General features: G+C 47.7%; 9 protein-coding genes and 1 non-coding gene across 10 annotated transcripts; 5 read left to right on the forward strand and 5 right to left on the reverse strand.

The window, feature by feature from the left end:
- Positions 1–1,018: 1,018 nt before the first annotated feature.
- VTN00DRAFT_3094 (uncharacterized protein) lies at positions 1,019–1,795 on the reverse strand (the record flags this gene model as incomplete). The annotated part of the gene is made up of 2 exons (XM_069429373.1): positions 1,019–1,606; positions 1,703–1,795. 2 exons carry the CDS (start codon positions 1,793–1,795, stop codon positions 1,019–1,021), a joined length of 681 nt encoding a protein of 226 aa, XP_069283087.1.
- Positions 1,796–3,586: 1,791 nt separating this feature from the next.
- VTN00DRAFT_3095 (uncharacterized protein) lies at positions 3,587–4,324 on the reverse strand (the record flags this gene model as incomplete). Its single annotated transcript, XM_069429374.1, has 2 exons — positions 3,587–4,171; positions 4,232–4,324. The coding sequence occupies 2 exons, from the start codon at positions 4,322–4,324 to the stop codon at positions 3,587–3,589; spliced, it is 678 nt and encodes a 225-aa protein (XP_069283088.1).
- A 2,817-nt stretch (positions 4,325–7,141) lies between these two features.
- On the forward strand, positions 7,142–8,116 carry VTN00DRAFT_3096 (uncharacterized protein; the record flags this gene model as incomplete). Its single annotated transcript, XM_069429375.1, has 3 exons — positions 7,142–7,263; positions 7,405–7,701; positions 7,858–8,116. The coding sequence occupies 3 exons, from the start codon at positions 7,142–7,144 to the stop codon at positions 8,114–8,116; spliced, it is 678 nt and encodes a 225-aa protein (XP_069283089.1).
- A 1,016-nt stretch (positions 8,117–9,132) lies between these two features.
- On the forward strand, positions 9,133–9,695 carry VTN00DRAFT_3097 (uncharacterized protein; the record flags this gene model as incomplete). The annotated part of the gene is made up of 3 exons (XM_069429376.1): positions 9,133–9,168; positions 9,302–9,374; positions 9,499–9,695. The coding sequence occupies 3 exons, from the start codon at positions 9,133–9,135 to the stop codon at positions 9,693–9,695; spliced, it is 306 nt and encodes a 101-aa protein (XP_069283090.1).
- A 1,532-nt stretch (positions 9,696–11,227) lies between these two features.
- On the forward strand, positions 11,228–11,298 carry VTN00DRAFT_t209. Its single transcript has one exon. It is a non-coding gene; the product is annotated as a tRNA-Gly (tRNA).
- Positions 11,299–11,753: 455 nt separating this feature from the next.
- Positions 11,754–12,620, reverse strand: VTN00DRAFT_3098 (uncharacterized protein; the record flags this gene model as incomplete). The annotated part of the gene is made up of 3 exons (XM_069429377.1): positions 11,754–12,331; positions 12,396–12,462; positions 12,585–12,620. The coding sequence occupies 3 exons, from the start codon at positions 12,618–12,620 to the stop codon at positions 11,754–11,756; spliced, it is 681 nt and encodes a 226-aa protein (XP_069283091.1).
- Positions 12,621–15,945: 3,325 nt separating this feature from the next.
- VTN00DRAFT_3099 (uncharacterized protein) lies at positions 15,946–18,911 on the forward strand (the record flags this gene model as incomplete). Its single annotated transcript, XM_069429378.1, has 5 exons — positions 15,946–16,020; positions 16,217–16,881; positions 16,957–16,963; positions 18,139–18,644; positions 18,719–18,911. 5 exons carry the CDS (start codon positions 15,946–15,948, stop codon positions 18,909–18,911), a joined length of 1,446 nt encoding a protein of 481 aa, XP_069283092.1.
- Positions 18,912–19,814: 903 nt separating this feature from the next.
- Positions 19,815–20,835, forward strand: VTN00DRAFT_3100 (uncharacterized protein; the record flags this gene model as incomplete). Its single annotated transcript, XM_069429381.1, has 2 exons — positions 19,815–20,016; positions 20,171–20,835. 2 exons carry the CDS (start codon positions 19,815–19,817, stop codon positions 20,833–20,835), a joined length of 867 nt encoding a protein of 288 aa, XP_069283093.1.
- Positions 20,836–21,838: 1,003 nt separating this feature from the next.
- On the reverse strand, positions 21,839–22,786 carry VTN00DRAFT_3101 (uncharacterized protein; the record flags this gene model as incomplete). Its single annotated transcript, XM_069429382.1, has 3 exons — positions 21,839–22,033; positions 22,101–22,586; positions 22,712–22,786. 3 exons carry the CDS (start codon positions 22,784–22,786, stop codon positions 21,839–21,841), a joined length of 756 nt encoding a protein of 251 aa, XP_069283094.1.
- Positions 22,787–25,607: 2,821 nt separating this feature from the next.
- Positions 25,608–26,859, reverse strand: VTN00DRAFT_3102 (uncharacterized protein; the record flags this gene model as incomplete). The annotated part of the gene is made up of 2 exons (XM_069429383.1): positions 25,608–26,093; positions 26,203–26,859. The coding sequence occupies 2 exons, from the start codon at positions 26,857–26,859 to the stop codon at positions 25,608–25,610; spliced, it is 1,143 nt and encodes a 380-aa protein (XP_069283095.1).
- Positions 26,860–26,895: the final 36 nt, after the last annotated feature.

Genomic DNA, 26,895 nt, shown 5'->3' on the forward strand with positions numbered 1-26,895 from the left:
AGAGAGAGAGAGAGAGAGAGAGAGAGAGAGAGGAGAGAGAGAGAGAGAGAGAGAGAGAGAGAGAGAGAGAGAGAGAGAGAGAGAGAGAGAGAGAGGTGTGTGTGCGTTTGAGTTGTGTTCCTGGGTGATGACCGTTGTCTGGGTCTGGTTGGTGGTGTTGTCTTGTCTTGTTTTGTCTCTACCTAGGAAGAGGGAGGGAATTTTCTGTCTTTCAGAGAGTGAAGGTGAGTGATTGTGATGATGATGAAAGAACCTGATGAAGCAGAAGTGGGTTCTCAGAGTGTACCTGTGAATGAATGAATAAATGAATGGACTGGACAAAGTGCAGTTTGCTGCTAGTGATAGGATGGATGTAGATACAACCCGCGGGAGGAAGAGCGGAGGGCAGAGGTGCAGAAAGGAAAGAAAGAGAAGGACAATAGGAAAGGTACGGGCCGCGGCATAAAGAAACGTATGGCACCGTCTTGCTGGTGTATCTTTGTTTATTAATTCATGGTAGATAGTATAGCCGATTTGATTGATGATTTAGGATATGGAAGATATATCTAAAGGGACGTATTCAAGAACTGCTGATGCTCAATAATATTAGAGCTATTGAAGACTGCCTGCCAAGTTTCTGTCTGCCTGGGATACAGGTGAATCATAGGGCGGAGAGTTCCAGCAAGGAGTCTAATTTAAGTGCCGACCCAAAAGAAAACTTCAGAAAACTATTGCTCCAGATTCCACCGTTCCAATGACATGTTTTTGAGCTCTTTTTTTAGAAAATAGTAAAAGAAGACTAAAGAAAATTGACAAAATTGAGAAAGAGACCCAAAGGTCGATCACTCCACCGCAGCACGAACCAATATCTGACTCCAGTTAACTAGGAGGCGTTGTTGAGGGACGTGAAGTCTAGGTCGAGCTGGTTTGGATAGCAGGCTATCCACGGGAGAATAGTCAGTCCATATTGAACGCAGGAAGTATATCTCCACGGATAGAAAACATATATCTCACCTCGGAAGGTATCCATCAAAGTACCCTACGCGTCGTCGTCGACCTCGTCCTTGGCGGCCTCTTCGTCGTTGGCAGATGGCGCTTGTGAGACGTTAACTTTGGCTGCTTGCGCTTGTTTCTCCCTCTCGCGCTCCCACAGGGCAATCTCAACCGCGAGCAGGAGCGCTGGGTGAATCCCGGGGGCCTCCGGGTATCCGTGGGTTGGGAGGTTTGCTGTCTTACCTGCGACATTGACATTGGGAGTTGGAGGTGAAGTGGTAGCGGCGGTGGTAGTTCCATCACCCATGCCCTTGGTGGCAGGGATAGGGTTGTTGGTGCTGGCCTTTGCACCCTTTCGAGGACGCGGGTTGGCAGCACGCGGACGACGACCCGGTTTGGCCGGCGACGGAGTAGCGGACGCAGGAGCGACAGAAGAGTCGACTTGGTTTTCATCGTTGGCTGCAGGATTGTCGATGGTGGCGGATTCGCCAGAAGCAGCGGCAGCAGCAGACTTCAGAGAACCCTGTCTGCCGCTCAGCTTCAGGTCGTACTTTTTCTTGAGCAGGCGGAAGCGGTTGGCCACGGAGCCGACGCTGGTGTAGCCCAGAGCTTCGGCGACTTTGGCAAGGTCGACCTGTATATGAAGTAGGTAAGTAAGTAGTCATGGATTCGTTGGTGCTGTTCATATATTGCTGGGAGGGTTTCTTTCGGATGGATGGACTCGACTTACGCTGCGCTGCTCGTCCATATTCTTAATGACTTCCACCAGGAAGGTGGCTTCGTCACGGTTAATGTCCTTCGAAGGAGATCCGTTCTCGGCCATTTTGTCGTAGATGAGTTGAAACGTCGCTTTGGAGCTGCATCGTTAGATCGAAGCGTGGTCAGCCCGGTGCTTCTCCGTCGAATCTGCCCTCATCGAGGCCTGGGGCTTCGATCCCGGAGATGTCTCAAGATAACCTCGAAGTAAAGACAGTAAATGCAAATCTTAACTCACCCGAAGACTATCTGATGCAGTAAGTATAGACTTGATAATATCCGGAGATAGTAGACAGCCGATCCCGAACTCACGTGATGTATGTGTATGTTTGTGAAGGATAGAAAGTATTGAGATGTGATGTGAGAAGGTATGAGAGAGATCATGGGAACACAAGGTGATGAGAAGCTTAACAGGGAAGATGGACGTGGACCCGCGTTGCAGACAGATGTGGACATTCAACGAGCGCCCTTTCTCGTCGCTCTGCCCTTCACTCACGCGGAAGAATATGAGGATGAGAGCGCTGCCTGGAGCTCTGGTTCTATGAACTTCCGGAAGGGAAGAGGGAGTGATGCGTGCTGCGCTGGGACAGTGTGTGAGAGATCACAGATGGCTGTCTGGAGGGTAGATGTTCTTTGCTAAATGCTGGTCTTCTTCTTTAGATAGATTCTAGGCCAACAGGATGGAGCATATATGCTGAGGGGTCTGTTTGTATATCGACTTTAAAACTCTTGAATTTTAAGATCCTGCAAGTTGCAAGGGCGTTGCATTAGGTGCTTATCTACAAAATGCCCTCTTTTGCGCCCTTATTTGCGGATATTTGCATTATCAAGACCAGGACGACAGCCGCTAATCCATAAAGATAATCCTTCAGAGACTTATTTAGTGGACTTTTCCATCTCGAAGGGACCCCTGGGGGCTCTTTAAGCCAATACAATATTCAGTGCATCTTTCAAATGGCGGAGATCAGAACATGGTGAGATATCGAGGATATCGTTGTCCTTCTTGCTATAATATTCCTGCTGACTGTGGGAATTCTTAAGGCAATAGGGTGTTCCTCGCAGCTCCCCAGAAATACATATGTTCGTGTTAAAGATAAAGAATGGATGGTGCGAGGATTATTCCAAATAGCTTTTCCAGAACAGTAAGAAAAGATACCATCCAGGATGTTGCTTCTATTGATTGATGATCAATTGCTATCGTAGTCCCACTATGCCTCTATCCAATCAACATAATACGTCCCACATGGAGGAATAATCCAGCATGGTCTGATATTCAGGAATAGCCCATGCTGCCGTCGATTCCAATCATGATTATGGTCAAACGCCAGCCTCCCCGGTATCTATATCGTGCGTATCAAAAAATGGTCAAGGCAGGCTGCGTCGACATGGATTATGGCTTAGGGGACATATCGATAAGTCTGGGGTCTCATCGAGAGAGTACGTATTTTACATGACGGTGTGTGGAAGCGGCACCACGAGCATAGTTGGTACGCAGGGTCTATGAGACTATCAAAGCCGGCTTTATGAGACAAGTAGTGAGAATGTAGGAAGATAGTGTAGCTAATGTGAGGATTGGGAAGAGCACAAAAGTTACTAGAATCTTGCAAGAAAAAGAATGCTCCTTCGAAGGGAACTGCGGTCGGCTTTAGTAGTAGAAAGGAAAAATACAACATCCAGATATGCAAGCAACACCAAGTATCACCATTAATAACTGCAAAATATTGTAGAATGCTATTGAAAGAGACTAAATCACTGTCCTAGATAGGAAACTCGTATGTATGGCACAAAACTTCGATCTCAACCTTCTTCATAACTTTGCCCCTCACATTTATTGTGTAGACCTCTGTAAATAACGCCACTATGCACCCTCCGCGGGTTCCATCTTCACGAAGATATCGCATCTTTCATCCTTTGGCTCCATCTTGACAGGTGTCCACATAGGCTCGGGCTTTATATGCGGCGTATAGAAGCAGGTGGAGAGAGATGGAGCGACGGGGCGCTGAATCGTCAGCTCAGATGGCGCAACAGTCATCAAGGGATAGTGATCCCCCGGGCTCGGGCCTTGTTGAACCGGCGCAATTGGAGCCATTTGCATAGTCAGTGCCGGTGGAACAGCCGACAGACCTGGCTCAGGGACCGGCTCGTTCTTCACGAAGATGTTGACATTGGACGGACCAACTGTGTCTCCACGCTCCTTCTTGATCGGTGGACATTCGATTTCGGCAGCGGCTGGGCGTTTGTTGGACTTCAAGTTGTCTGTCTTGCCGATGGCCTTTCCGTGCGCTTTTCCATTTGCTTCTCCCTTCTCAGACTTGTTGGTAGTTCTCTTTGGCCGAGGAGTCGACTGGATCCCTTCCATGTGCTGTCTGAATCTTGAGAAGCGCATCCGCGCTGCGTGGCCGTTGGAGATGTCGAGCTGCGAAGCGACAAGATTCCAGTCAATCTGTATATTGCAGCTTGTCAACATCATTGGTTGAGAGCCCGTATCCGGTGGAGAACTCACCGTTTTCAGATCGAGCTGCTTGATGATCGTGTAGAGGAACTTGGACGTTTGGCCATCGCCTGGCATGGTCTTGCTTCTCCTGAGACTTGCCATTTCTGCAATTGATATTCCGCAAGGATATTGGAAAACTGAGAGGGGCAAAGAAGGAGTAGAGCACCGCAGCTTTTTGAGTTCAGCTCAGGTAAGAACGAATACACCAGATGCACTTCTCAGTCTCCCTAGGGAAAGGATAAATGTGCACACCCTGCACGGGGACTGCAGATAAATACCTTCGCCGAGAATAAGCTGAACCATTATTGCCACTGCATGCACCATCTGCAGATAAGACAAAGAATCAGTCAAAACATGCAGAACGGACACCTGCTTGCGCAGTGAAAGGGCTGTAGCATAGATGTCTCTAACCAGCGTGGAGCCTAAACACCAACAACAATATCTGTTTGCTTGTGTGTTTCCATGCACAAAGCAGGCCCATGGATCATAGATATCTGCATCCCCATCACAGGGTATATCAGAAGAATTCTTTAGGGCTTCTGGAAAGGCACGTGACAAAAAGGCTAAGGGGAGCGCAGCTGAGTTTCCAAAACAAGGAATGATTCTCAACCCTATCCAGATAGCATATTTATCCGTTCCAGAATGAATGCTTCTTTCAGTTTCACAGGTCTTGGATCTGCACTTTGTCTCTTTTTCATAGCGCTCCTTTTTATTGTTCCTCTTACAATTAGGTATCTGGCTGTTTATCTGGATGGCAGGTTGGCAGTGTATTTGTGCAGATCCTCCTTACAGAGTGCTAGATTACATTGCTCTACTTCCTAAATATCACGTTTGCGCCGTCAAAACCTTTGCACAGACAAGCCCCGCCCTTCTGTCTTCGAGACTGGAACATCGAAATTCGAAGTCCCTGACGCAGTACTTGGTTCCGTCAGGCTTGTGCGCATCAGAGGTATTACTTCCTATTCCTGGCTCTACTTTCTATACTTATTCTTTTCTTCCAGTCGACGGCACAACTGTGCTCTTACCCTACTATCCTACCAGATAGGTTCAATGTTTCATACGCTCTCTGTGTCCAACACGGCGCTGTGAGAATTCAGTATGGCCGGACTAGCTTCTACTTCCTTATAGAATTGTGCGAACTGCTTTTTCTCTTCTGTGAAAATTGCTTCTTACCAACAGGGCTAACTCTTATCCGGTCAGTTAGTTATCATTTTTGTGTTTAATACCGCTATTCCTGTTCCTCAAGAAACTACCTTCGTCAGAAACATGCCTGGAAATACAGACGGTATTCGAAGCTGTTTTAGGAGGTCGAAAGGAACCGGCCAATGACGACCAAAAGTCTGAAGCTGGAGATCCAAGAAAGCAGAAAACTACTTTCCTTGGGATAGCACAGGGTGGAGCGGGCTTCCGCTTGTAATATTCTAGAATCATGGCCTCCGACAGAGCTATTGCAGGCTGGTTGAAGCATCTGGCTGGGATTGGCTTTATGGAACTGATGCTGCTAAGTTGCCTCGGTAAGATATTGCTGCGCTTGTTCGACCAACCTTTCTAGTTCCAATTTCCAGATTGTGCCTCGAATATCTGAAGGTGCTCATGGTGACAATACACAAGACCCAAAAGAGAGAAATGCAGAGCTGCCTGTTTTTAGAAGCCGGGTAGACGAATCGCCAGGATGAATCTGACAGGAAAGGATACAATGAACTAAGGTATCCGGGCTAAGTCGCTCGTTTAACCCCTTGACTGTCTCTGTGCCCTCGTAACTATTTGGTCTTAAAAAGATTGGCCAAGCACGCGTCCGATGCGAAGCAAGTCAACATTTTTATGATACGCGGTTTCCACCCTGTCTTATGCACAGGACACGCGGGCAGTTTATTCTGTATGAAGATATTAAATTTAATTAACAATGCGCCATAATCCTAACACGTTCTTATGTACTGTTCTAGCGTGCTACACCTTGTCAAGAAGCGCTGAGTCCGAGCTGCGAAATACTACAAATGAGATCGATTTAGCCATCTGTCCCGAGGGTAAAAGCGAACTGGACATCTGCCCAAAGACAGCTTGCGAGAAACAAAACGAGTCATCTGTAGTCCTATTATCGGACTCAGACGTAGGCTGCAGGGTTGAAGTAAGTAGCAGCCGTCACACTTCAAGATATCTTCATAGGCGTTTATTTATGTCGCCGTATACATTGCTATACTCGTATTTCTAGATAATGCACTCTACGTGGAAGGACGTCTATCCGATATCCATTCTTAGTCTCGTCTGCTATGTCTCGCTTTCCATGTGCTGTGGAGAATACTATGTTAGCCGACCATTATTAAATAATCCGCCTACTCTAGCAAGCTGTCCATGGTACTATAAAGCATTGTTGTTATCATTCATGACAGGGTCTTTACACTTCCTTGCCAACCCCTTTGTCATAAAGGCCCCCGGCTCAAGCCACCGACCTGGATGCTGTGCTATATTGTGATATAGACTGACTGCGATTAGGCTGTTACCTCTCACAATGTTCAATTGCATTTCAATAGCCTCGAAAGGATAAAAAAAGGTTGCAATCGAGCAAGCGGCCTAAACAGAGGAACATTGGTAGCGAATGTTCTGGCAAAGCATTGTATTATACATGCATTAGATAATAGGTGGTTACGGACTATCTTTCATTGATCGCCCAAACAACATATTCTTTCAGTTTCTCCTCGACGCCCGGTGTGATCGCTTAGTCGTCAGCATCACGCCTCCACGCAAACAATCTACTTCTACCTACGTGCCATCTTCATTTTATCTCTCTCACAACGTCAGCTTCTCACCACTCTTTTATTCCACACCTCAGAGTTCGGGGTCTACAGCTCCTACAACTTTAAACTCACCGATCCCTCCTCTATCTACATCCAATACCATCTATTTACCATCGCAACCGTCAAAATGAATCGCTGGACACCGGAGTTGGACAGGCAGCTGCTTCTCGTCCTCATCGACCAGAATGCCAAGCATGACTGGGAGAAGGTCTCTAAGGCGATGGGCGGCTTCACCGCAGAGGCTTGTCGGTAAGAATTTCTCTATAATTATTTTTTACTTAGCAAATGACCATCTTTTTTGTTTGTGTTTTGAGAGTGAGACCATCACCTGAGATCACCCACAACCAATTCACTGTAAACCCCCACGCAAATTGTGTTTATCCCAGATAGCAACCGTTCTCATCTTACTCTCACTCCCAACACATCACCTCCTACACCTACCACTTGCATCTACCCTTCCAACCCTCCATCTTCTACCGTCCTGACAACTCATCCTCACGTCTTGTACTGCTTTCTCCATCAATCCTCTTGCCAAAGATATCATCTCATCATGGTCTCCTGGAACACGGAACAGGAGCTCAAGTTCCTGATACTCATTCTCTCGACCAAGGAGGTCAAGATGAGCACAGACGACTGGAGTATAGTTGCGTCCCTGATGGGGCCCGAGTTTAACGGGAACGGTTGCCGGTAATGGAGTCTCACTCGATATACATTTGCCCTCTTTGAATTTCAAGGACTTTTCGTTGTTTACGATCCACGTTTGATTACAATTCTGACGTTGTGTTCTCTACTGTTTTACAACTCCTTGTTCTACGGATGTTCCACATACTAATGGGATTACAGTCAGCACTTTGCCAAACTCAAGAAAGATGCTCTGGCTATGAACAGCGGTGCCAATACTGACGCGGGTGCTACCAGCGCTCCCGTCACTCCAAAGCGAAAGCGCGCCAACGCTGCCAACGGCGAAAACACTGAGACCGACAAAAAGAAGCCTCGCCGCCGTGGCAAAAAGGCCGACAAGGATAACGCTGCCGTGGAAGACGCCGCTGACAACCATGAGGAGCACTCCACTACTATCAAGAACGAAGTCGACACCGAGTAGGTCATGCGTAGCCTGTTGACTGCCGTCACCAACTTTCCATAGGTACGCGATGACCCTCTGAAATGCTTACACCGTGCTGGTGCTCGCTGACAAAGATTTCCTTGAAGACCCAATGATAGATATCCGGTTTCTTGCTTCGTCTTCTTAACTAGGATATGTGTGGAAGTTGGACCAGGTTTCTGTCTTGGAATGGGGTTTCAGAATTGGGGGCTTGTCCTTTCCTATTTGTCTTCTAGAAGTCTACCGCCGATTGCATTTGTCCCTGGACTAGATACTGCGAGGAGGGCATAGTCAAGATAACAAAATGCATGTCGAATCACAGTAGTCTAGCTAGTTAGATTTCAACTTGGTTCTCTCAAGGAGACTCTTCTATTACTAAATTTCCCTTTATCCAAGATGGTCTTTAGTCATATAAAGCTTTTCTCGCATATATCTGGATGTGGATGCAAGAATCGGTGCTTCTAGATCTGCTGTGTCATCTGCGTGGAGTACAGAACGCTTATCTTGTCAGCATCTTCATACAATTATGCTACATCTAGACGCATTGGGTTCGGATACTTGATTCCAGAGCATTCCTCCTTCCACATCTCCCTAGGGCAAGGCTGGATGGATACAATTCAGCTACATACCCAAGATAGGATTATCTACCGCGGAAGTAGGAAAGAAACAGAAAAATAAGCTGGTAAGAATATTCTTAACCACCGGCTGTCATCAGCAGTTCTCGCCCATTCCTCCAACCTCACAAGTGCCTCGGAGCCTCTGATTCCGGTCTCCTGTTCATCATTCACCGGATCTAGTGCCCTCCTGACATAAAACTCTCGACACTTAGCCTCCTTGACCTACTTTCCTTCTCTCATCTCTGCATCACAATCATCCTGACGCGTCCACCTCTCACTCGGATCTATCTCAACCACACGGTGCACAAGGACCGAACGCTTTCCTGCTCTCATACTATCAACTCCACAGGCAAACCAGATTATCCTTTCCATCAAATCAAGAAAAGTACACCACTCAGGATGCCGATGACTTGGAACCACCAGGTGGATGCCAAGGTGAGTTCGAGATGCTGACTTGATCCCGTTACCAACTTTGCTATTTTCTCTGCATTCCTGCTTCGCGTATATACCTCCATCACTACATCGATAGTCACTTGCAAGTTATAACTAACCAACGTACTTGCCATAGCTGCTTGTTGCGGTCATTAAGGTTGGAAAACCAAAGCTGGACTTCGACGCCTTGGCTAAATTTATGGGCGAAGGTACGTGTCCAACACCTTGTATATTTATCTTGCCCTACCCTTCTCCAACATAACCCCCTCCACGCGCATCTCCACTTCTCCCATCTATCCAGGCTCATGATCACCAAACAAAAAAAACCTGCAGGTTGTACTGCCTACGCCATCCAGCATCGTATCAGGAAGCTGCAGGCAAAGGCAAACGGCAAAGATCAGGATGACAAGTCCGCTCCTACTACTCCGTCTAAGCGCGAGAATGCTGGAGGTGACAAGCCATCCACCCCCAAGAAGTCCAAGGCTTCCTCCACTTCACAAACGACGAGAAGACCCCAACACACCGACTGAGAGCTTCTTGCTTTGGTTTTCGTGGGAGGGAATCGGTAGCAGGTTGTTCTCGTGTGTTCCTGCTTTTGTCGACCAGGTCTTGGTAATGTTCTTCCTGTACATCGCCTAGATCCATGCCGTCCTAGTCAGCTAGCTTCTGTGCCTACCTACTTTTGTGGTAGAAGAATCGAATCCAAGATTTTATTTAATATCATTTGAATTCCTTCTATTATCCTAAAGCAAGTAGAATCAAAGGCAAGGCCAAGACCTTTGCTCATCCCATCCAGCTACAACTTCGATATGCAGTATATCCGATTATGATTCAGCCGACTGAGTCTTAACACCCCAGTGGGCGAACAACCTTATGGACAGAAATATATTATCCAAATAGACACTAACGCTAAGCTCGTACTGGAAAGGGACGTACTTCGATCTCTGCTCAGCGCGCCACATGTCCACACCTGACCGCTCAGTTTCCCAGATGGCCAGGCAAAGGCCAACTGGGTTAACTATCTCCCTGACAGTGAGGATCACAACTGCTTTTTAGCACTTTAGGTGGCACTGAAAGTGGGCCAGCAGACTTAGACCACTGCATTCAGCTCCTGGACTAACACCTGGATCAGTGATCCTCACTGGGACAAGCAGCTCTGGCACTGCTGGGCCACAGTGTTGATTAAGACCTATGGGGGAGGCAGATAACATCTTATCATCTTGGACTGTGATCTCTACCTAGCTATATTGATGACAACTGATGCAGTACTTTAACTCTGTAAGTTCTTACTACAGATGCAGCTGCAAATTCTTTCACTATGCCAATAGGAAGAGAAGATTGGCTGCATTGTGGTATAACAAGGATTGGAGCAGAACTGGCCAGACTTCTGTCGAGGAACAATAGCAACCCATCTCTGCAACTTTCAACACAAACGATTGTTAAAATGAAATCCGCTATCTTGATGGAATCCTTGCGAATGGAGAGGACGAGGTGACTGCCTCATCTCCTGAAGGACATAGGCCGAGATATATGTATGTATATATATAATGCAGCAAATCCCATACAGCGAAGATTCCCCACGTTCCCCAGGCCCAGCACAGATATAAACATGAATTGTATATCTCTTCCTTCTCGGCGACTTCGTACCTACTCACTCTCGGCGAATAAACATGTATCAATTGTTCTGTCAACTATAAGAAATTAAAGTCTATGTGATGTACATGTACTACGGTATGGTAGAGTGTTGTGATAGAGGTTGGTGCGCTTCTGATCACGGTGCTTGTGATTATTATGTCTTCAATGTCTATCTATTTCCATGAGAACTATAGACGTATTCACATCTTGGTTTCCTTTTCTAAGTGCTGTCCGTTCGACGCGCCGACCCTGGAATTTGGTTAAAAGACGGTCCCCACCCTTGTTCTGTATGGTGCTTTTGTAGGGTTTGAATTTCTGAACGAACTCCAAAATTGGGAAGCTGTTATGTTATAGATGGGAGACGGGCGCTTCTGGTTGTGGTTCTTGATAGACAAGTCTCTACTAGACGAGTGGGTATCACACCACAGCATCATTGGTCTAGTGGTAGAATTCATCGTTGCCATCGATGAGGCCCGCGTTCGATTCGCGGATGATGCAGTGCGAATCAAGATCATTATCACCAACGTGGTGGTTAGATATTTTTGGTTATGTTGTCGGGAAAATATGATGAGGAGCGATAGGTTCAGTACATGCATGGGACTGTGGTAGACAAAGGCTGAGTATTTGATTGTCGTGGGTCCTAAAATATATGGAGTGTCCAGATGGATGGACGCAGTGTACTGTACTCTACGTACTCGGGGGGTCGAGGAAGAGGATCGAAGCTGCCATCGTTCCCCGAAGTATGGAGGAAGAAGAGACTATCTTCAATTTCCGGATGTTGTGCAGCTAACTAGCTATTCTTCCTCAATCATTTCTGTCAATCTGATTTCATTCCATACTTATTTCTCCAAGTCCGAAACCCTTCGAATAGGCAAAACCACCCGGCACTGCTCGCCTGACAAAACGAACATTCTTAGTGTACATGCGTGCATCTTTTGACAAACTAACACCCATCAAGCCATGTCAATCTCGTCGTCCATGTCCTTGTATTCGTTCTCCTGGCCAACAGAACCCTCAGGAATGAATTCAGACACAGAACTTTCATACGCATTGCTTTCAGCCTCGCTGTTCCCTTCGTAGACTACCATGTTGGTTGGGAGGCGAGCAGGAGTACGAAGACGCTTGGTTGGAGTATCGTCGACACTGTCGATGTCCGCGAGGGTGATCTCGGAGTCGCTCGATTCCTGCTTAACACGACGACGCTTGACACCGGTCCGGACCGGCTGTTCTTGCTTGAGCTGAGGTTTCTTGCTTGGAGTGTCAACCGCAGACTCATCGACTTCCGTGTCTCCGCCGTCAGAGTTCGTGGGCTCTGGCATGATGGCGGGGTCCGACGGAGTTGCGGCGTTCTTGCGCTTTCTTGAGGCTGGCGTTGCGGCGGCAGAGCTGGTGTTGCTGCGAGGCTTTCGTGGGGTCCCCTTTCCCTCGCCGATGCTGAAGTTCGCGCCGCTAGATTTTACCATCTGACGCAGACGGACAAGACGCTCAGTAATAGCACGTGGAGTTGGTTTTGCGCCGTCATCGGTGTCAGCTGCGGGACGTGAGCCAAGTGAGATTCGCAAGATGGTTATTATTGAGATGGGGATTGTACTTACGCCATGCGGCGGCGACCTTCTTCACATCCACCGAGATGTCATGCGTCTCTAGGATTTTGAGGAGGAGCTGCGTTTGTGATTTTGTTGTCAGCTTCGAGCTAGTCACGAAGTGGCCAATAATAATGTACGAATTATCGTAACACAACTTGAAAGGAAGGGGAGAGCAGGACGAAGGCAGGGGAGGCGTACAACGTGATCATTCTCGGGTGTCCACTTCATAGGCATGACTGTCGATTGCTGAGTGTGATCTCTTCACTTGTCTCTGTAACTGGGTAGAACGTAGTCTGGTAGACACTGTGTCAGGTGGAAGAGGCAAGATGTTGGAAAGAGAAGGAAGAAAGAAGATTAAGATGGGGTGGCGGAGACTGGCTAGCAAAATAAAGCGAGGTGAGAGTTTGAGGAGTGTTGTGGGAGGGAACACCCGTTGTCCTAGAGAGAGGTCTGTGGTTATGGAGAGCAGAGAGCCCGCCTCGAGAGATGTTTGCTCAACTTAAGAGTGTCAAGAGAGAATCGAAGACAGATCAAGCGATTTACAACGAGTACTGGATTTGAACAATCTCCTCTTCCAGATCTGAGAAGGGGTTAGTACGACGGCTAAACGCAAACAATATAGGTTCTCACTAACAGCTCTCTGGAGTTATTCTGATATACCAGCGAGGCCTAGATGTTGGTACGCACTCCAGCCAATGCTGACGTACGCAACGGGAGCAAACATACCGGAAGAACACATAACGACATCAGGTTGTCTTCCTCAAGAAAAGAACTCTTATCTTATTTCTAGCACCCTGCTCAAAATGAAGCGACATGGATACGTGCGGTGTTTCTGGCATCTTGATAAGCACACCAAGAAACATGTTCGCTTACGGCTCTCCCGCAGACCTTACGCCGACGACACTTGTTCCCACGCTGCAGTTCTGTATCTCCCTTCACCCGCCTGTCTGCATCCCCAACCCATGCCGATTACCCCTCTCTGGCCCCTCTGCCCCTGGGAACATATGCCAGCACGAAGTCTGATTCATGCAGCAGCAACATGTCAGGCCTTGATGGGAGCAGGCGGTGTAGTGGTCTGCAGGGCATGTCCTTGAAGCCAAAGATATCAGACAAATAAAAGACTGTGGATTTCTGCCCTGCAAGGACGCTATGTCGTTGGAAAATGAGTCATATATTGTTGCCTAGAGCTGGACAAGGTTCAGCGTCCGACTGTTGCCCTTTTTCCCTTCACCCAATGTCGTTTAACTACTGGATGCCCGCTCCTGCAGTTACACGCCTAGGTCAACATACGGCATATGCAGTCGAGTCCATTCTCCCGGAGATATTGTGATAGTGGCCATAGCTAGTGTATATCCGGTTTACCTTCCGCGCTCTAACCCGGACCATCGCATAGCCTGCGCTTCCATATAATCTTAGTCCTGCTTCACTAGAACGGTAAAAGGATGTAGAAAAAAAATATAATATTATGTGCTGAAGGCCGCTATATCTCAACAAGAAGAGGCCCGACTGCTGCCACCGGCCCACTGAAGACTGTTAGTGTGAGATTTATTAACTTTGCATTTTAATTGTGCCGCTCTTGGGGCTTCCTTCAACTGCTGACCATTTCCTTGACATTATCCTGGACTGCAGGAACGATTTGTGTGGTCATAGTTCTATGGCATTGTCCCGAGGACTACAATCCCATCTGGCATGATGCTGCCTTGTACCCCCCTGCACATTTGATTAGATTATTTGTGTAATAATACAAATTCTCTGGTTTGGATTGTAATTACTCGCACAATTTATTCTTTATGTCTGGGAATCCGTCATTGGAGATACATAATAAGTTTCAAGCGGACGTATGCCTTTTCGAAGTCAGCAGGACTAAGCAAGGATATATCTTCTCCATGAGCGTCATATACTTGATATATCAGAATCCAGATTCAATTGCTCCAGCAGGAAAAGAGTCCAATAGTGTGTCCAATAGTGTGTATTTAGCATAGAGACCATCGAATCCCCTAGGACATATGAAATTGGCTTGGGTTTTATGCAAAACGCTCGACCAGGTTGGAGCTCCAGTGGTTAGGTTAGGTAGGCAGCGTGACTTGGTACGTTAGGGCAACTCACATGACGAAGCAAGCCCTACCCTCTCTGCTCGCCTCGACCTACCTTCTCTGTCAACATACGCGTACCTAGCAGCCAGCTTCGTACGGTACTATGGGGTTTAGGGGTCCTCCTGCATTTCTCCTCGTGTCTGCCCGCTTTCCGTCCTTGGTCGATATTTAAGATCCTTTTACTGTCCGAATATCCCTGCAGTCGACTTATCTGCATGCCTCGTTATGTCCCTGATACCATGTTCTAGGTACCTCGACGGACCTCGGTGTTTCCTTCGTTATCAAGCCTTTCCACAGTCCCGAAAGTCCTATGTGCATAAGTACACCTTTCGCGAGTATGGCATGCTTGTCTTCCGTGAGCAGAATATTCGCTATCTGTTGGTATGCTGTTTAGCCTGTCGCAGTTCTTGAAGAGGCAAAAAGCGGTTGTGCCCCGCATCCTGTACTGTTTCATTTAACATCTTGAAACATAACAGATTACTGAATTTTTCTTTCATTGCCCTAATTCCACGCCTTATCTCGCGGAAGAGCAAGTAGTGAAGTGAGATGCACACTAGAACCGAGCTTCTCCGAGTTGCAGCAATATGCACTTATGAATTCTTGCATCGATAATACTTGGCAGTTCTCAGAAATGCAGTATGCAGATACATGTTAATTCTATTAGCAGCTGTCCCGTTTGCGTCTACCCAATGGTCTGGCAAGCTGGGGCGAACTGTTGTCCCTGACTACTGCATGATACCGGATGTGCATACTTCCGGGGAACGCTGCGATATTATGATGTTGTCCTTCTTTACGCCAAGCCTAGATAAACTGAGAGACGTTTAGAGATAGTGCCCACTTTCAAAGGGCGTAGAGGGATTCATTGCTACTTGAACTGTATATTGTCAAGTGGACAGTGTAAGTGCTCTCCCCCAGCCTCGTGCGCTGTAAAGAAGTCCACCGCACTACAAGAAGTCTTGTAACACTCACTTCTACATTCTCAGACATTTAGTAAATGCACAAAATCAAAGTCCCATCACATGCCAGTGAATTCTATGAAGTCACCAGCCTTGATACCTGGGAGCCAGAGTTGTCTTCACATCTTCTGGTGCCCGCCCCTCGCTTAGCTCTTTGCTTTCCTCACAACTTGCCTTGCTCCCACTTTGTTTCTACTATTCTCTTACACTGCCTGAGGATTTCAGAGGCTTACTGATAGCTGCCCAGTCAACACCTGCACAGCTAACACAGTTTATCTTGTCCTCTCAACAACTTCTCTGTTCTCTTACAGTCCTTCTACCAGCTACCACAATAGCTTCACTCCAACAGAGACTGTGTAAGTATACAAGTGCTCATGTTCATCTCTGTGTTCTTCCACAAGGCTCACATCAGTGGCGCTTCCAGGCTGCTCACTTCGACGTTCCTCAAGTTCAATCTTATTCCGACATACCACTCCGGACTCTATCGAAGCACCGATTCCCCATTGCAACATGGTGAACTGGAAAGCAGCCGATGCCACGGACCGCCTGCTTGGCTCCTTGATCGCAGCCCATCCGGGTCTCAAGGTGAGAAAAATCCTACTTCCAGTTATCTCAGACAGGCAGATCAGCTGAACATTGGCTGAACCTTCTTGGCTACTTCCTACAACCCTCATGGCTTTCTTCTCCCTATTGAGCTATTGCCTGTTTCCATTCCAGTACATTTGCAATACTCGCTAGTCAACACAGCCACGTATTTTGATCATAAGCTAACCACCAGCAGCTCGATTACAGCGCCATGGCCGCGATGTTCGGGCGAGGAGCAACATACGATTCTATCGAGGGGCGTTTTCGCAGCTACCGAAAGATCGCCGAAGAGCTCAAGTCTGAGGCTACTGCCCGCGGTGTCACGACTGTCCCTCGTCCTACCCGCGACGGAGTGAACGGTGCCGCACCAAGAACCCCTCGCACGCCTCGAGGTCCCAGGAACGGCGTCACTAAGACGCCTGGATCTATTCCCAGCCGCAGTGGAAAACGGAGCTCGACCGCTCAGAAGAACGGAAAGAGCATCTTCGATGCTATCTCCCTGGATGGTGACGGTGATTCTGGCAACAGCATTCTGGTCAAAAGCGAGACTGGAGTTCCCACCAGTGCCGCTTTTGAGACCGGGGACTCACCGCTGACCAAGAAAGACCCGATCTCCGAGAGTAGCGAGAAAATTGAAAATGACCAGAAACCGCAGCTGTTGGGCAATAGAATTAAGCCGGAGCCGCGTGTTGACAGCCGCACAAACGGCTACGTCGACGACATCCCGATGACTACTGGAATTCTGGAGCAGACTGCGACTGGTGTTGGCCCAATCCAGGGTGAGTTTGGCATGTCGATGATGGAAAATGTCTACTTCGGTGACCAGGATCAAGAGATTGAGAACATCTACGACGCGTCCGCGTGAGCTACGGATTGGGTCATGCTTCTGCTTTGGAGTGATTGTGTGTTTAATGACTGTTGAATGACACTTGGTAGCCACTTTGTACGGAGAGGAGGTCGTTATCAAAAAAAAATCGCAGCATGTAGCTAGGTTAGGTTTCTTCACACAGGATTCGAGATATCAACTTCTTCCTCCCATAAAACCGAGCCTTCCTGCCCTAGTAATTACCTCAACTTGGCCATTGATTGAACCTATCCACCTACCTCAATATGCTGCAACTGAAGGCAAACAATAGATAATTCCGACAGGGAAGACTCCAAGCTATGCAGAATTACCTTTCTCAGCCAGCTAAATTGCGCAATATTCTTCTACTTTCTCTCAGAAGAGTATGCGTATACCGTCATATATCGCTTCTTGTGCCAGAACAATAATTCACCCCAAATCCTGCAATTTTCCAATAAGTATAGCTAGCCATGTGTGTATTAAACACCCCCCTTCTTCTGATAAACTCTCCTGTAAACCGACCAGACGGATGGTACGGTGTATAATGAACAGTCAAGGGCAAGGCGTAGCTCTGCGGGCTGTCTTATTTCTAGTGTGATTGGCCATGTCACTTTTCCTCATCAACGCGAACAGTACTAACACCGGGATCCCGCCAGATAACAAGCTGAGACAATTGCTTCGACCACACTCTGCGATGGAGATTCCGAACACTCGAAAGTAACGCGCTACGTTTTTCGCTTCGCAGACCGAAACTTAGCCCATAAACAATGGGAATTTTGTGGCATTTCCGCAAAACACTCCGTCGGGACTAACAAGGCTTAAGATATATCCCCGCACGTTGCGTTTGATTTTCCCGAATGCCGCGTCGCAAAGGGCTGCCTACATGGCATTTGCTGATCAGATTCAATAATCAAGGCTGAAAATTCATAGGATTATGCAATTCAGATGAGCTCCATTTTTACTTAGATTACAGTCCAGTTTGGAGCGCAATTGGTGGAATGGATGTGGACTGCACGCCTGACGCCGCGTCGCAGGTTTCTACGTGCATTTATGTCCACAGCAACTGGTACCATCTAGATCTCTAGTCAGACTAAATGTACTTATATACCGGTAAGGACCGTCATCAGATACTATGGCACTTCTTTTTCAAATCTCTCCTATTACATCTCTGCTGAATCTCTCAGGCTTAGAGTGATTCAGCATGAGAATGTTGAACTATATCTGGACACAACTTTTTTCGGCCTCCATATCCGGATGCTGACTTCTCGGAAAAGACTATTATTGTGACCTTCTCCAACACTGGTATTGGCAAGGAGGCCGGTCGCCATCTCGTACGCTTGAATGTGAAGAAGGTCATTATCGCCGTGCGCTCCATCAAGAAGGGTGAAGCGGTCAAAGCCGAGATCGAGGCCGACATAACAAGGACCATTACGGGAGTGATCGAAGTCTGGGAGCTGGATTACTCCAGCTATGCCTCTGTCAAAGCATTTGCCGCCAAGGTCGCTGCAACACTAGACCTGATCAACGCCGTGGTCTTGAACGCCGGAATTGCGACGCAGAAATTTGAGATGTTCGAAGATAACGAGAGCTCCATTACCGTAAACGTCATCAGCAGCACCCTGCTCATTATACTACGCTCCGTGGCAGAGAAACATCACACGGTGCCGGTCATTGCTGTTGCCTCCTCGGTAGCGCATTCCTTCACTAGTTTCCCGGAGCGAGAGACAACTAACTCCCTTTCAACATTGAACGATGAAAAGACAGCAAACATGTCAGAATGGTTAGTATCGCGTTATTTTCTCCTGTTGCTGTCGGCTCCAGGGTACTAATAATCAATTATACCTAAAAATGTAGCTACCAAGTCTCCAAACTTCTCCAACTCTTAGCCGCTAGAGAGATCGCCGAGAGAACCGCCAACACAAACCCATTTGCTATCATCAATATAGTAGACCCTGGGCTCTGCCACACCGACCTTACCCACCGTGCGGAGAGCAGAGAAAGCGGTCGCTATGAAGCTGATGAGAGCCCTTCTGGCATGGACCGCTGAGGAGGGGAGCCGGACAATGATTCATGCCACAACTGCGGGACCAGCGTCGCATGGGATTTACATTAGTGGGCGCGATGTCCAGAAGTAAGAAACAAGGATATCTACCTATGTGCTGACATGAACGAAGAGGATTGACTTGTTTATTTACAGTACAGACAAAAGCCCGTTCGCCATCTCCCCTGAAGGTCGCAAAGCGCAGAAGAAGTTTTGGAGCGAGCTGGTCGAGAAGCTCGAGAGGATCCAACCAGGCGTAACGGCTGTTCTGTAGCTGGAATGTGTATATACTATGTTCTTGTTCGGTTGGATACTACTGCACTTGGTACGAGTCTCTTGGGACTGTTTGAGGGGTGTAACAGAAACGTCTTGAACACACAGCACTTTATCGGCAGATTGAATCTTGCTTTATCATTTCCGCCTTCCCTGCGCTTTAATAATCATATAATTCACCAGTGCGTATCGGATAACGACCAGGTTCCGGAACGCGATCAAGATGAACAGAGAAAATAGGTAACGACTGGAAAGTCGGCCATCGGCAAGTTGAATGCTGCTACCTACCTAGGTACTTAAATCAAGTGGATTGACCAACAGGACGTGTCTCATGGCCCATTCATAATCCGCAGTTATCCCCACTTCCAGCGATAATGGGATTGTTGATTGGTATCGCCGTGGCATCTCCGCAGATCGCTCGGCCGGGGACCAACAAAGCGTCGAGAGCCAACATCCCAGGTCCTTGCTTGTGTTCATGCGTGCTGCGCCGCAATTCATGATAACCCCACTTTTCCCACCTTTGCACGCAGCAGCATGAGGATGCAGCGCATCACGGATTACTTTGAGAGTGCAAACATCCTCCAGCATCTTCATCGTGCGGGAGGGATGCGATGATAAATAACCGTCCTGACAATCATGGCGACGCCGAAAGGAAGATGGTTGCTCGTCTTTCTGCTATATTGCTGTTATCTCCCGCTTATCGATGCCGAGGGATTTACCTTTCCAACTCACGACAACAACATCTTCATCGTCGGAGATGTTGTTAATGTGACATGGAATGTCTTCGCCGCACGAATATCGCTGTACCAGGTGTGTAATGGCGCTGTGAGTTTGGAGAGTAAGTATCTGCAAGACCCAGTTATCAGTGTCATGATCTTCAAACCCGGACGATCTCCCTGTGATTGATATTCAGCAATGTGATTGCTTATTTCCCTGGGGCTTCCCAATATGCATTTGCCGCATCCTGGGCTAATATCGAATTCACCATATAGGAAACGTGACCAACAAGGGCTACAACCTCTGGACCGCGAACCGCAACGATTATCGCGAGTCGGGATGTGTCTTCCTGCTCCAGCCACTGGCGCCGAACGGCGTTCCGTTCCCGCCCAACATCACCAGCCCGTTGTTCGGAGTCAACAAGCGATATAAGGATGATCCGATTCCCACGACGTACAACACTCCGACTCCTACTACCAATACGACAGCGGCAGCGGCAGCGGCGACAACATCCTCTTCGTCTTCCTCCACATCACCCTCCTCACCATCCGTCCCGGATACCGCGTCGTCGACGGCTGCATCAGACGAGCCCAGCACCGTGCACACCAGCAACGGTCTCAGCTCTGCCGCAAAAGTAGGCATCGGCCTGGGGGTGCCTTTGGGCGCCATAGCGTTCTCCCTAACCGGATTTGCTCTCTTCTTCTATCGTCGACGCCGACAACGACAACAGTTGCAGGAGAAAACCGCTCGACACCTTGATCACGGCCCCACAGGCGTGGTCGAAATCGGACGCTCCGACACGACCGGAAACAAGGGCCACAAGCATACGCTCTCAGATGCAACCACTTTGACAGCTATCTCCTCGACGTATGTGAACGAGCTGGGCAACGATCGACCAGCGAGTGAGCTGATGGGGAACCCGCGGTCCGAGCTCCAGTGATGTGCGTGATTCAATGTTAGGAACGATAACGATCTTGACAATTGGTACCTACTACCTAGGTAATGCAAAGGATGAAGGAACAACCTGGAAACGGTTATCTCGTTGGGTATATATATAATTGGATATAATATGAATGATACCATCTCTGTTGCTACATCTTATAGGCTTAGTAGGGTATGAGTGAAATATATTAACATTATATTGCACAAGGTTTGGATCTTGTGATTGTGTGAGAAAGGTTGAATTTCTTGCTTTAGACTAATAGTTAGGCTGAACAAAAATCTCTATTTTTCGTAAGATATCTCTCTTAGCTACTAACTATTAGATATAGAACTATCTAAACTATATAAAATAAAGTTAAAGTAATTTGACCGCTGTCCGCCTGCTTCCACGGTATTAGGTTTGACGGAGTCCAACTGGAAGTATGTACCTTGCATCTGCAAAGTAGGTACTGTACTAAGTTATAGTGATACATCGGCCAGAGTTATCTCCCTTTGCGGACGAGAATGGGAATACCTGATTTTTTTGTCCTAGAGGCTCGTTTCATCTGGGAACTGACTTGATCCTTGCGATTTGTCGCACTGAAGACTGGCTCCTTTTACCGTCTCGTTATCCGACATCGAACGGAAGCGAGAATCCGCCTGATCAAACGTCGATCGGTGTAGAGGCTACGGATCTCAGTCTTGAGGACAGCCTATCTGCAGTAGTTAAGTAATAGACTGAAAATGGAAGATCTCTTGGGTGACTAAGCTTACTAGGTAGAATGCCAATCTGTTACTGTATCAGATATGTATTCGCATAATAATTTAAATAGTTTTCCTGACTAGATCGTTATGATCATCATCATCACCATTATCATCATAGTCATCAATTCGCCAGAGGACAGTACAGATCCGAAAGTAACATGGTGATAATACTCAGACGGGAAGAGATAAACAAAGTACTGGAGACCCAATCCACGCCAATCCCCCTACCATAAGGATTCCAGGCAGCATCTGTGCATTTATCTCTCCTCGACAAAAGCTAGAGGTCGTGGCTTCCCCCACGTATCACAGGGGAGAAACATCCACGATCCAGAATATTTGCGGGCGAAGATATAGTGCACGAACCACTCCGACAACGGCGGCATCACGGGCCAGCGGTTGCCGCCTTCGAAAGTCACGTCGCGCAGGCCCAGGACCATTGGTGGGACGACATGCTGTAGCGGAAATTGGATAAGTCATCTCTATAATATGGAAAAGCCACTCAGGCTCTACTAAACTAACCTTATCCTGTTTCCCCGCCTCCGCCTCGCACTCCCTGTAGACTTTCAACAGCGCTTCCCCGTCGTCGTACGGCTGCATGGAGAGCAAAGTCCCAATCTCGTCGCTCAGATGCCCCCTGAGGGGAGGTGCCATCTCCTCCACGATCCCGCGCAGGATCAACGAATCATACGCCTCTGGCTTGGTCTCCTTGCTGTATGCAAGCAACCTCTTCAACGCGGGCTGAAAGGCATGGTGTTGGTTCACGTTTCCCTCCAGGAATCCTGGCTTTCTAATCACCTTCTCGAAGCCCGGGAACATTTTCTCTTCTTCAATGACGTGGTGGTGCGAGACCCAGGCGGCCCAGGATCGGACGAAGAAGAGGAAATCGGCAATATCCCGATGCTTGTGGACGTGGGGCGCCTGCAGGTAGATGCTGTTTAGGCCGCGGAGCATGGAGTTGTGGGCGAAGGCCATTTCGTTGGCGATGTAGATGGCTGGGTGCTTTTTCTGTATTCATCGCAGGTCAGCTATTTTTTTAAAACATCATACGTACGGTGCATACGTGATGTACTGCCTCATCTGATTTTCGAGTATAGTAGTTAAAAACAAAAACCGGGGAAAGTCCCACTTACGACGTCCATGCTCTTGGATGGAGTCTCGATCAACTCCCATGGCCCGTCCGCCCATTGTTGAGCTTTAGTAGCCATTGTTTCTGTGGTCCTGCTGTCTGTAGATGATAGGTGGAGTTCGAGAGAGTAGCTATTTATGACCTTAGAGGATAGTTACATTCTTTGTCTGAACATGTCCCAGGCTCAGAGCACTGGACGGTCAAATAAGAAGCTTAACAAAGAAGCTGACACCTAGCTGATCCTGGCGAGGGTTAAGGCGTCCTGCAAACAGGGGTTCCCGGCCAGCATCTTCCGCTAGTTAACGTAATCCACAAGCGAGCCGCGCACCTCCTACGTGTTCTCTCATACTCAGTCGAATCTATTCAAACCACCACTATACCACCAAAAATGCCTCCTAAGTCAAGAAATTCTATTGAACAAGAAGGAAGGATCTTACTAGCAATTTCTGCATTACAAAAGAAAGAAATTCGCTATGTACGACAAGCAGCACGTGTTTATATGGTACCTGAATCAACTCTATGAGACAGGCTTCACGGCAGTGTTTATCGGGCTGAGCAACACGCCAACTCACATAGATTGACAAAAAGTGAAAGTGAAGAGGAATCGCTTGTACAATGAATATTATCTCTGGATTGATGTGGAGCAGCTCCCTGACTGTCTTATGTTCAAAATATGGCCAATATTCTACTATCAAAGTTGTTACAGCACAGCCTGTGACGGCGCGGCAGACACCTAGGCGGTAAGGTAGGCGGTGTTGAGTGTTCCTTTGTCTCTGGGATACTGCCGGTCCTACTTGCCTATATATATCACGTTACATGAAGCCCTGCGAATTCTTTCCTTCTTTTCCCCTCATGCTTTCGATTCTGTATGACAAGCTACCATAGTTTTAGCTAATAATACTATGACTGAGCGCCGTTACACAGCCTAGAAATCACTGACAAGGCTGACAGGGAGGTCTAGTCACGTGGCCATGCTGGATCGTCTACGATCCACCTCCATGATCCATAGTCATGATCCATCGGATAGATATTTCCGGGCAGAACTCAGCATGTATATAAGACGCTCCTTAACCATGGGGACTAGAACCCTGTGGTCAACTCAAATAGCAATCTTGATAGCAACATTGCTAGTAACGGCCTATTCATCTATCTCTTTCTCTTGCTTTCCGTCCTCAAGATAAACCCAACGAGCCTCTGCCTAAGAAGTCTTAGGTCCGCCGTTACAATAAGGCCTTACCACACAACTGAAGGATTGATATCAGTGACAATGGATGGACTACTGATGATATTGGGCTACAGAGGCTGAAAAATATTTTTATTCCTGCTACTGAGGCTTGTACAACTGGAAAATATCACCTTTTAATTCTTGATGGCCATGGGAGTCATTTAACTCCTCAATTTGACCAGATATGCAGTGAGAACAACATTATACCAATCTGCATGCAGGCACATTCATCACATCTTTTGCAACCTCTTGATGTTGGCTGTTTTGCGCCTTTAAAGCGTGCATATGGGCGCTCTGTTGAGAATAAGATGCAGCTTGATTTCAACCATATTGACAAATTTGACTTCCTTGAGACATATCCACAAGCCTATACAGAGGTCTTTAGACCAGATACCATCAAGAATGGCTTTGCAGCTACTGGTCTGATTCCATTCAATCCAGAAAGGGTGCTTGGGCAGCTTAATATACAGCTTAAGACCACTACACCACCAGGCAGTCAATCCACCAATTCTGCACCAAAAACTTCTTATAATCTCAACCAACTGCAGAAGCAGGCATCTACAATCAAGAAGCTTCTAAGGCATTGTACACAGAGTCCTCCAAGCCAAACAAATACTGCGTTGAACCAGCTTATTAAAAGGTGTGAAATAGCAATGAATAGTGCTATTCTTCTTGCCAAAGAAAATCAGGATCTACAGGCTGCGCATAAGAAACAACAGCAAAAAGGGAAACAATCTAATCAGCAGATAGCTCATACAGAGGGCCTTTCTATTCAGGAAGCCCAGGAGCTTATACAACATGAGAATGAGACCCAAGAGACCCAAGGGGCTCTACCAGTTGAATCAGCATCATTTACAGTTCAGCACCCTGTACGAGCGCCACCATGATGCAGTGATTGTCATGTTATAGGACATACAAGGTTGCAATGTCCTAATCACAGTAGTAATTAGTTTTTATATAGAAATACTTTTTTTTGCGTTAAAAATAGGCCTACTTTCAGTCATGGCTAGAATCGCGTAGGAGGTGCGCGGCTCGCTTGTAGCTTACGTTAAGGACCCAACCTTCGAATCTGCTTAACGACTAATCTTTGTAAGAGAAGTGAACTCGCATTTATTCAAGTGTGTGCATTGTTTCTTGCATTAGTTTAACAGAAGATGTAGGCCTCAATAAGCGGCAAGTTAAATATATAAATGATACTTAAAGAGATTCCACTAAGGCGGTAAAGGTCTTGCGCCATATTGACAACCTGGCGGACAAGGTCGAAGCATCAAATCAAGATTCCCATCAGTGGGTACTAGAGGGTCTTTCTGGCAGGGTTTAAGCACATCTTAGCCCACGGTACCTCGTACCAAGGTCTTTCCTATTGGCCAGGTGGACTACAGAGTACTGTTGACGACTATGTTATACGGTAGAACCCCAGCAAAAGTTGTACGGCAGTATCATCGGCGTAGATGGCTCATTTGGGGCTCGAGTTGATTGGTGGAGATGAATAAGTTATGCTAATTCATCCACCAAATGAACATCAGGAATTGTGGCTGATTATCTGCCACAAAGAATACCTATGCGAGTCTCCTGTCTTTTATCCGGTTGCCCTCTGCCTAGATTGTATGCATTTCGGGATCCGAAATCCCTGACGTACAGCTTCGCTGGTAATTTCACATGTCGACTAAAATGCTCAATCAGGAATCTGGAGGACATAACGACCCGCGATCTTTTGTTGGTCTGTATTTTGGAGCATCCAAATCAGTGTCGGGTTCCCCTTCGAGTTCACCATCAGATGCAAAGCGGTAGTAAAAGAATACCAACCCATCAGCTCATACACATGTTCCAGCTCCTGCAGCGGCACTATTTTGACAGGCGACTTGATGACCCCCCGTGCGAAGAAGTCGATCGCCTCAGTGGCGTCCAGCCGGCTGCCAACGTAGCTGCCTCTGATGTTGATCATGCGGATCACAATGTCCAAGACAGGCCCGCTTAGGAATGCGTTCGAGGGCATTCCGATGGCTACTATTGTCCCACGGGACTGCACATAGCTGGTCGCTTGCTGGAAAGGCTTCTCGACGGCGGCGAGTAGGAGGGCGGCTTCCGGGCCTAGGCCTTCTGGGGTGACTGCTCTCACGTCGCTTGGAACGTCTTTTGACTTGGTGAAGTCGATGTAGGCCTGGTAGATAAAATAGCTGTCAGTTCTACGATCTGTGCTGGGCAGGTTCTCTTCTCCTTTCGTCACATCAGGCAAATCAGGCAAGTGCGAGAGGGTCAGTGGTGCACACTTCAGCTCCCATCTCCTCACAAATTGCTCTCTTTTCATCTCCACCGTCAATAGCAATGACTCTTAGCCCCATCGCCTTCGCGTACTGTTGTGCCATAGTTCCTAATCCACCTCCTGCACCGACAATAGCGATCATCTGACCTGGACGGGCGCCAGATTCCTTCAGGCCCTTATAGGTAGTGAGCCCAGCACAGAGAATAGGAGGAACTGATTCAAGGGGCACATTCTTTGGGAGCTTAGAGACATGCGCTGCCTTGGCCACAGAATACTGCTGAAAGGTCCCATCCACACTGCACCCGGACATCTGGGCCTTGGGACACAGCGGCTCATCCCCCATCTCGCAGAACTTGCAGGATAGACATGAGGTGTTGATCCATTTGATGCCTGCATGGTCACCTATATCGATCTCCGTGACCAGTTCGCCCTTTGCCACGACCACTCCGGCACCTTCGTGCCCGCCGACAAGGGGAAGCTTCACAGCGTTCGGCATTAATTTTCCCTTCTTGACGCTCAAGTCCGTATGGCACACGCTGGTATACTTGACTTTGATCAGGACTTCGTCAGGTCCTGGTTTCTTGACAGGGATCTGTTTGTAGACGACGGGGGCGCCCTTTTGCTCGAGGACCTGGGCCCATTGAGTTTCCGGGATAGTAGCCATGACGAGCAACTAAGGTAGAGCCTTCTGTGATTTCCC

The sequence above is a fragment of the Thermoascus crustaceus genome (assembly GCF_041956765.1).
Source record: "Thermoascus crustaceus strain CBS 181.67 unplaced genomic scaffold VTN00scaffold_12, whole genome shotgun sequence".
Lineage (NCBI taxonomy): Eukaryota > Fungi > Ascomycota > Eurotiomycetes > Eurotiales > Thermoascaceae > Thermoascus > Thermoascus crustaceus.